Source organism: Nelumbo nucifera, chromosome 1, assembly GCF_055504915.1.
Source record: "Nelumbo nucifera cultivar China Antique chromosome 1, China Antique-T2T, whole genome shotgun sequence".
NCBI classification, from domain to species: domain Eukaryota; kingdom Viridiplantae; phylum Streptophyta; class Magnoliopsida; order Proteales; family Nelumbonaceae; genus Nelumbo; species Nelumbo nucifera.
This window is the reverse complement of record NC_142649.1, coordinates 138,576,810-138,586,794: the sequence shown is the minus strand read 5'-3', so window position 1 is coordinate 138,586,794 and position 9,985 is coordinate 138,576,810. Positions and strand designations below refer to the sequence as shown.

Below are 9,985 nucleotides of genomic sequence, written 5' to 3'. Positions count from 1 at the left end.
TGCCCAGTTGTCATAAATGGTTGTAATTATTGCATTTCTCGGTTTTACCAGCAAATAAAGTACAAACGTTTATTCAATAAACATAAACGGAACCAAACACATACTTAATGAAAGGGATTTGAATGTAGAGAAAAGTGGTTGTTTAAATTACATTTCTATCTTTACTATTATAGAGGGACCAAATTAAAAAATTGGGGTGTTTTAATTAAATAGAAGTTTTGCACCCTCAATCACAATTTTAAGAGCCCATTTTATTCATGGGAATAGGGGTTTGAAATTGGAATTGGAATGACCCATTCTGATTCCAACTGTTTGGTTGGGTGGAACTGGAAATTCAGAATCCCATTTCCTCTCCTGGTGGAATAGCATCCCCCTCTCTTGGGAATGAAATCCTATTCCATCAGATTCCAATTTCCATATCAATTCCTATTAGAACCAAACACTATGGTAATAGACCATTCTGATGCCGACTTTGAACCAAATAGGCCCTAATAGTAGTATAGATTGAGTTGGGATCTATTCACAACAAAAATTCTTCCAATATGATCCCTGTCTACACATCTCACCATAAAACTAGGACCCACCATTCCTGCTGTATATGGGCACTTTAACATCAGCTATGGGATTTGTTTCCCTTCCCAATCACTGGTTGTTGCATCTCTCTCTCTCTCTCTCTCTCTCTTTCTCTCTCTTTCAACTCTTCTTTGCTGAGTCAATTGAAATTTTCCAAAATGGATGGCAATCTCATTTTTTTTGTTATTTTTTATTGAGTTTGTTACAGAAGGAGAACAAGAATGAAGGCAAGAAGAACGGAGAGAAGGCCGATGGTGGGAAGTGAAAGAATGGTAGGATCCATCTAATGGACGCCATAAAGATTGCGGAATGGGTGGGCGAAATTCAAAAATTTTCTTACCTTCTCCCAACTGGGAATCGTATTCCCTAAATTTAGAATACAATATTCAAGAATCCTACTTGTACCATAATCGAACCAGATCTGAACCAAAAGGGAAGGGAAGAATTATACCTGATCCAGAGAAGCAGTATCTCCCAAAATTGGTGTTCACGCCCAAAGAGGACACCAAGATCCGCTCCTGCTGAAGATGACACAGTTGTATGCGGAACGGAACCAGCAGAGTGTGTCCTACACACTAAATCCTTCACAAGAATCCACTGAAAACTCTGAGCACCAAATCTTTTCAGTCTTTTCTGCAAAACTGATGTCAAGAACCGATTTCTTGATTTCTTTCTTTTTCAAAGATCGAATCTTGTAAGAAATAATGGCGGCGGCTGGAGGAGAACTCCTGAAGTGAAGATGGCTGAAATTGCTTCTCTTCTCTCTAGAGTGTGTATGAGATCCAATCTCAATTCGCAGGATGTTTTTCTTACACACAACCCTAGGTTCGAAATCTGATTATGATCTCTTAGGGTTTCTCCTCTTTTCTTCTTGATTAAGAAACCTCCTAATTAGGAGTTATCCCAATCCAAATCAGTATTTGGATAGGGAATGATCTTAATCCTATTTGCAGATTAAGTTAGCTTACTCCTGATCTTATCAAGAGGTTACCAGATTCAAATCTGATTTGAATTTGGTCTCCCAGAGTGGATAAGGTTAAAGGCCCAATCCTTTTGCTAACTTTAATCCCAGATCCGCCCCATAGATGGGTGATCATATCAGCCCAGCTCGAAATGGGCTTTTGGCCCATTAAGTGTTCAATGTTTAAATAGTTTCCAATCTGCTGCCCAGTTGGGATTCTTTGTATGGCATGGGACCCAAGCATTGATCTACACACCAGCCACATGGGTTCGGCCCAGCCGAATTCATTGAAAAGCTTAGTGAACCCCTGACCCCATCACATGGACCTTATGGGCCCAACACTTACATTAAGTGGTCCTTGGGCCAAGCCATCTTATAAAAACCCAGGGACTGTGGGCAGGTGCAAGATTAGCCCATCAGGTATTATCCTAAATGGTCTTACATTTAACCTCTCAGCCCATAATGATCAAGCACTACCCGACAAGAGAGGACCTCTCCCTCGGCTGCAAGGAACAGTGCCGTACTCTCTACTCACATGGATCCCGGGAATTAAAACCATTTGCAAACATTTCGAAACCGTATGTATATATATATATATATCATATATAAATTTCGCAAAACAAAATTTCAACGATTGAAATCAACTACCGGCAGTTTGATTTCCATTAGAGAGGGTGCATTCCCGATCATTACCTTTGTCCGACAAGGGGCTGATCCTGTCACTATGACCACCCACTCAGATGAATTCTCAAACTGCCCCAACATGCCCAGGTTTTGATCCCCGCTAAGGATCTCACTGATTGGCATATCAAAGACAGCCCGATCTGACACCTAATGAAGTGTCATAATCGAGTATAGGGGTCAGGTGTAATTTTCCAGTTTTGCCCATCTATCTCCAAAGTCCAGGGCAATACTGGAAATCTGGGCCGGTTCAAGGATTCGAGTAATCCCATACTGCATGTGCCTTGGGTCTTACCCTGGTGGCCGAGACAGGCCATCCAACACTTGGTGGCACACCAGTATCAGCCTTGGCAGGATAAATCTCCCCAAACTAATCCAATGGCTATGAACATTTAAAACTAACACGAGTCTCAATAAGTGTCTAGTTCTAGGGTCTTACACAGAATTATACCAAACAACATGAATCAAACATGCACTTTATTTATTTACACTAAATATCAAAAGTACATCAAATCGGATTGAAGCTAAGGGCATACAAAACTGTCTAACAAGAAAGACAATGGTACAATTGCCATGGTTTTGAAGGTTGATATGCATTGTGAAGGTTATGCCATTAAAGTTAAGAAATCTGTCAAGGATTTCGAATTGGTAAATCAAACCTATGATGACAATCTCTTTGGTCTTATTTCTATTAATGTTAAATGTGGTATTCAAAACTGTTTTCACAATGTTTCTAGGAATTTCTATTTTCAACTAAAGATATAGAAGTAGAGATGAATGGAGAAATATAGGTTGTCAATTTTTATTGTTTTTTAGTCTAGATTTTACATAGTTCCTTCCCATCCCTCCCAGATTTAATGCAAATTAATTTCCTTTGGTTTTATTGATTGAATTCTTTTTCTTTTGATAGAAATGTGAGGAATTACAACTTAGAAAGTCGATTAGAAATAAAACAACAAGCATCAAATAAGCAAATGAACCCCATATTAATATCTTCCAAATGATAGCTTGAACAAGTTGTTTGGTGCCCAGATGCACCAATCTGCCTGCAGCACAATTTGCTTCCTTGAACATGTGTACATATTGGGGTTGTTGGGAAATGAGGTCGTTGAAACTTGGGTGAGAATCTGCAACTAGCAAAGTTTAAGAGTCTCCGAAGAAACCTTTTGTGAGATAGTAGCAGATCAGACTAAGAGAGACATGAGTGATTTTGAAAACTTGTGTGTGCATTTTCTTGATTCACGGTCCTTAAATAATTCCTGAAGAGTCAAGGTAGTTAATAGTTAATGACTATTAACTTTGAAATGTGCCTCTTGATCACACCTGATCGAATCATGACCGTTGATGTTTCAACAGTAAGTCTCGCACCAAAACTCAAAGTGCGAGTAAAGTGTGCTTCATTTTGCGCTATGCACACATGTTGCGTGGTAGCAAGCCTCCATACTCTCCTCTTTATATCTAACGAGTGTAAATAAACTTCTATTTAAAAACTAAAAACAAGTCTTGTAATTTTCCAATGTGGGACAAGTTAAAAACTGATTTTAGTAAGAGAAAAAAAAACTATTTTTCAAGACATGTGTGTATATATGTTTTTCATGTAATTGATCAATCAAATCCCATTGGATTTAATCTCTAATGAGATTAAAATACAACAGGGGTTTTCTCTTTTCATCCCTACTTAGATTATTGGGGTTTTCAACTTAGGTTATGAGAATGTGCTAGCCATTGAGTTCTAAATCGTTTTACTGCTTTGTTTTGTGGGGGTTAATTTTGGCTGTTGGAGCCCAACAGCATAAGCTGTTGAGACAGTTTCTGGGTTGGGCACGTTCTCGGCAGTTCACCTATTCACGCCCATGCTTTGGATTTTAGTCAAAATAAATTAAGATATAATTACTAATTTACTCATTTTCATGGTAACGTGGCATTTCCAAAAATTCTCTCAATAGCATAGGTTGGAAGTAAGACCATTTCTTCACGAAGAGATAGAAACATCAAGTGCTAACACACAACTTATTACAGCCACGTACTATCTGCGAATACAATAGTGTATAATGAAGAACAGAAAAAGTGGGATCTTCAGGGCTTAGGTAGGTATAGTAGTTGCAGTAGAAGAAGATCGACAGTTTTAGTATCATACCTTCACCCACAACAAAACAGAAAAACTTTAGCTATTAGAGGAAATGAAACCGAGAGATACGCCCCCTGTGGTTATGTTTGGTTTGAAGGAAAATGCAGAGAAAGATAGAAAAACGTTTACAATTCTTGTATAGGTTTTTCTGTCTTTTCCCTTTCTTTACTTTTTCTTCAAACCAAACATAACTTAAAAGAAATAGGTTTTACTCTCCAAAAGAACGTTCTCATAAAAAAAATAAGGACGAATGAATAACCCCTCCCCCTGGGCCCAATTTCTTGTCCCATTGAATTGAAAAAGAAGAGAAAAATCAATTGATTCATGATACTTGGAGTTGTTGGGTGAGTGCTGCTCCTCTCTATTCCCCTTGTGTAGGCAATTTGCTCTTGGGTTCTTGACTTTTTGTAGATGAAATTAATTTTAATTTGCTGTCTTTTCTTTTCCTTTTATCTTTTACTCAAAACAACAAAAAAAAAAAAAAATGCTGAATACAGAGTCAAAACTGAGTAGGGTGCTAAATCATAGTTGAGTCAGTAAAACGGGAGGGGCGCTAATGGTCCAAGAAAGAATCGAATCAATTTGACTATAAGAAGGAGACCCATCTTTTGGAATTTTTCTCGGCAACCATCTAATCAATCCAGTTGAAGAATGCTGGTAAACATCCAGTTTTACGCAAGTCCAACATACATGGTGGGACCCGTCCGTGAAAAGACACAACATTACGCATGTCTTTTCAGGGCCCCACCTTATGTCTAGGGAGACACAGAAAATCGAAGAGTTGGAACTGTTAAGCGCGTCTGTTACTAACATTTCTCAACCTAATCTTTATGTCCCGTTGTGTGCATGCAGAGCAGAAGACTAACGAATCAATGCCATCAAAATAGTAAACAAAAACAAAAATCTCTCTTATTCTACGGACACCGTGTATATAATGGGAAGAGTAGGAACAATCAGAACCGCTCCTTTGCTATCTGACGTAAGGCTGCAAATGGGTCGCATCGAATTGAATTCGGATTTCAATTGGATTTTGATATATAGTAGTGTTAGCTTCAATTCAGATAATTAATTCCTGTAAGATAGATAATATCCTCAATTATTGGAGGATGACAGCAATTGTCCCAGGAATCATTGGTACAAAAAATCTACTGTTGATTTCACAATAAGCTAGCTAGCTAGCTAGTTGAGGGAGTCTACTGTAGGGAATCAGGGAAGAGGAAACTTAGGCAGTTTGGTTACAGTGTAATTTTATTTGTGTTAGCATAGGAGGGCAAATGATAAAAAAAAAAAAACTGCAAATTCTCATTTAATTTTGTTTTGAGTATTTTATTCTACTTCATGTCTTAATTTATTTCATTCATATTGTAATTAAATAAAATAAATTAAGATTTGATACAAAATAAGTCAGAATTTACACTAAAATCATTTGCACTGCTATAATTTTGCATCAGCGCAAATTTATTCGCATTGCAATCAAAGAAGCAGCATTAGAATCTTTGAAAATAAGATAAGAGAAGATGTGTCTTGATGACATATTGGTATCACACACGAGCTTCATGTGTAGCTCGTGGTCTTCAAGCTTTGAAGAGTTTGCTGGGTACTCACTACTTGAATACAACTAAATTAAATGTCATTGTGGAGCTGGTTCTCAGATTTTCTGCGGCAGTGCAGTTGGCAACCCCCGGGCTGGTAGGCATCGGAGATGTCTTTTTGTCAAATTTGGACCTTTTGTATTGCGCGCGGCAATAGAGATTAACTGGCTTGCGAATTGCAAGAAAGCTTGGTTTTCACTCCTACATGTGCCCACTGTGATTCTGCTAACACCATTAGGTGGATGAGTCTGAAGGAGGGAGGTCAAAGGAGATTTTGAGTCATTACTCATTACTTAGCCAAAGGCAAGAGACCTACCTTTTTCTTTACTTGAATCACTCAGTTGGATCCCTAGAGATCTTAATATGTTAACTGATTCTCTAGCGAAAAATGGTGTCAACAGACAAGAATATTTGTATAGAAGCCATGTAATGCCCTAATTTTTTTTTGAGGGGCTTCCAATCTTTTTGCACATCCCCCCTCTTTTAATCAATGTCTAGGAGTATAAGTTGTGCAGGTTGGGCTGGGTTTATGATCAACCCAGGCCCTACCCTATGATTTGGGCTTAAGGCCTGAGCCGGACCAAGCCCGAGGTCAAGCCCTATTTTCCCAACCCGACCTCTATATGCATTGTAATTTGAAACACTTGGATTAGGCTCGGGTTGGTCAATGAACCCACTCTCTAAAATTATACATATATATATATATGCATTTATGAAAATATGCACACACACACACATATATATATATATATATGTAATATGTATGTATAAATGTGTATAATCGGGCTGGGTTCAGGTTACCTAAGGTCTAGGCCTGGGCCCAGCCCTAAAATTAAAACCTGAATTTTTGCACCCCTAGTAGCATCTTATTATTCTCACTCACTCTCTCTCCCCAAAGAAAGCAATCTCATGGGCTACTGGTTTGCAAATTCTGGGCCAAATTCATGCTAATTTAAAATATAACCTTGCAATAAAAATAAAACATCTAACAAACTTTACTAATAAATACAATATAAATTTTAAGTATATATATATATATACACACACTTACAATTTGACAGGATCAAATTGAAATTCAATTTGTATTATGTTGAGTGCAAAGCTTTGTCGAGAGTATTTCTAAATCTTGCATTTGCACTCTTTCCAAACTTGAGTTATAGGCAGCAGACCATAGAAGAAAATTGGACCACTATTTGATCAATGGCAATGAGTTTAATTTTGACTTTTGACCACTTAATTCTGAAATTATTAGGGCAAGTCTAGAGACGACCGATGCAAAGCCAGCACCCTATATATGATCAAGATAATTACCACCGTTGAATTTATTTTAGTAAATCGCCCTCCATATAGCATCACCCAAACCCATAAGGCCTGTTAAAGTTTGATAAAAAAAGGGAATATATATTCCAAATAAGCATTGTGAATGTGATATAAAAAATAGAATCTCTCTCTCCCTCTCTCTCTACACAAAAACAGCAAACTTGAAAGTCTGCAATTTGTGTTCGGTCCAGTTGCATTGCATATAAACAAAAAGAAACCAGAAAGCATTTAAAGTTGCTTTATGCTTCTAGCAGGAGAGCTTCAGTGACAAATCAAGAAAATGTGCACTTCTACTTGTAGAAGCCTCACCCACCACTACTCCTGCTCTTGATGATGATGTTGCTGCTGACGACGATGAAGATGAAGATCCCTCTGTCTGCTGGGTCGAACACCAACCATTGTTGTTCATCTCCATTTTTCTTCTGTCTCCTCCTCCTCCTTCACTGCACGGGAAGAAATCATACTCCATCACCACTTCCCCTATCACCGTCCTCCCCTTTCTTTGAACTGCCAACACCTTCGCTTCCTGTTCCACCCAAAACCCAAACGAAAACAATAATCTATTATTCTTATTTAGTAATTAATAGATAAATTGGTTAATTTCCTCCATGTACATTTTTAATTTTCAAATAATATGTAAATTTAACCTCGTGGACTTTAGGTCTGTCAAGCCTTAATCTCGCTCCTCCTGCTCCGTCACCGACATTTCCTCTTTCTCCATCAAGGTTCCTGTTGCATCCCAGATCTAATCCTAGAAAACCTCTGTCGTCTATCGGCATTACCCATCGATGTCTTCCCGCTCCTCCATACTCCAAGTTGTCGCCATTAGAGTGTTTCTTATACTACAAAGCAGCAGCATGTGTCAATCTAACGCGGCTCAATAAACGATAAATTACGTTACAAAAAGCTAACGGGAAACGGGAAACCCTAACAAAATGCTGAGAAGGAGAAACTCTTCACCACCTTGGCCCACAGGTAGGACTGTTCATCGGACAAACCATGCATGGTTTGAATTGAAGAGAGCTCTTTCCGACTCTCGATTGAATGCCCGTTCTGGAACCTCCTTTCATGACTGCCGATCCTTGACCGATCCGCCTCAAACCGCTGGGAGTAATACACAGGTCGTACCCCAGAAGCAACGGGAACTCCGGAAATCCCGCCGTTCCCGACGCTGCACGAGTAATAAGCCAAAGTGTGCGAACTCAAGAGACTGCTATTCGGTCCTGCATAGTTCGTCGGACCAAGACCAGACAATGGGGCTGATATCCCGCTTGGCTGTTGATTGACAAACGGGAAAGAGAACTGGAACTGGGCCTGATCTTTTAAGCTTTGACAGAGAAATGGATCCATCTCCGTCATCATCTTCCATCGCTCTTGCAACCTTAGTCTCTCAAGTTGAGCCACACCCAATCCTCTCTGTGGCGGTTTCTTCTGCGTCGGACCATTTTTGCACTTCCTTCCTCTTTTATTCATGGTCCCGGGCTGCTTCATCTCCCGCTCTTCAGGAGACTTATTATCTGGATCTTCATCTCTCCCCCCGTTCCCGTTGGAGGAATTCCATGGCCCAACTGAGATCTCCATGAGGATATCTCAGAAACTGAGTTGCAGAGAGTAAAGAAAGAGATTTTTATACCTCAAGAGGCGGAGGGGTTATCTTTTCAGGGGGAAAGAAGAGAAGATGGCATGCTTTTTGGAGGGGAGGTGCTCTCCTCAGAGAACCAACCAGAACCAGAACCCAGCAGAACGGAATCAGAGAGTGAGAGAATACCGTCAAGATATGGAGGAGCCGCTGCCCAGTGCCCGCTTGGGTGGGTTCCCGCTTCCCGGGTTTATTATTTATAGACCACGAGCAACCAAAGGCAAGTAGCCCGTATCCATCTCTCGAATATTAAATTTATTAAATCAATTAATTATATTCCCAGAAGATATAGCCGCACCGCATAGCATGAATGAAATCCAGATCTTGGTATCTCTCTATATAATGCGGTCCCCACCACTACACGTGTCTGAATCTACGTACCTCAGCTGACCCTAAGGACCCTGAAAGAAGCTGGCCCCACTTCCGAAACCAAACTGCTGTTATATTAGACAACAAGGAAGGCGCGTGGGACCACAGTGTCCCACTCTCAACAAATACGTACAGGGAAAATCATTGATCTCTCTCTTTCATCTGATTTAGACAAGCTACATACTTCATTTATGAGAGTCTGTGCTGGATGTGATAGATTGGACGGTTACGATCATGTGGTGCAAAGGTGTTGGAACCAATCAAACAGTGCCAAAGGCTGGTCCCACAGAGAATTACTATAATTATAGTCATAAATTTTTGAATCGTCGATATAATATTGGTAAGATTTGCAATCAACACCTTTTTTATGGCAAATACCAATAAGTTTGATTCCATGAACGTCCAAAAAAAATTAAAAAAAATTAGAATTTCTAGATGAATCCTGATTTAGCATTACTAATTTCTAACATCCTATAAATGATTAGAAAGATTATGAATATTATAAATATATAATAAAATAGCCATTTTAGTTTCCAATATCTTAGTGTACATTAAGGGGTTGTTTGCCCATGTCATGTGCATGATTTTATTTTGAAAAATAAAATCGGATGTCACATCAACAAAATTATATCGTTTTTGTTGATGCCGTAATTGTTTTTTTAACACAGAATCATATACATCCCAAAAAACTTAGTTTTCTTAAACCAATGCATACTAAACTT

The 9,985-nt window shown here is 39.0% G+C and overlaps 1 protein-coding gene across 1 annotated transcript; it reads right to left on the bottom strand.

The window, feature by feature from the left end:
• Positions 1 to 7,335: 7,335 nt before the first annotated feature.
• On the bottom strand, positions 7,336 to 9,065 carry LOC104612234 (uncharacterized). The gene is made up of 3 exons (XM_010279584.3): positions 8,219 to 9,065; positions 7,903 to 8,097; positions 7,336 to 7,781 (listed from the first exon to the last, which is right to left on the bottom strand). Exons 1-3 carry the CDS (start codon positions 8,834 to 8,836, stop codon positions 7,503 to 7,505), a joined length of 1,092 nt encoding a protein of 363 aa, XP_010277886.1. The 5' UTR covers positions 8,837 to 9,065; the 3' UTR covers positions 7,336 to 7,502.
• Between the last annotated feature and the right edge of the window lie 920 nt (positions 9,066 to 9,985).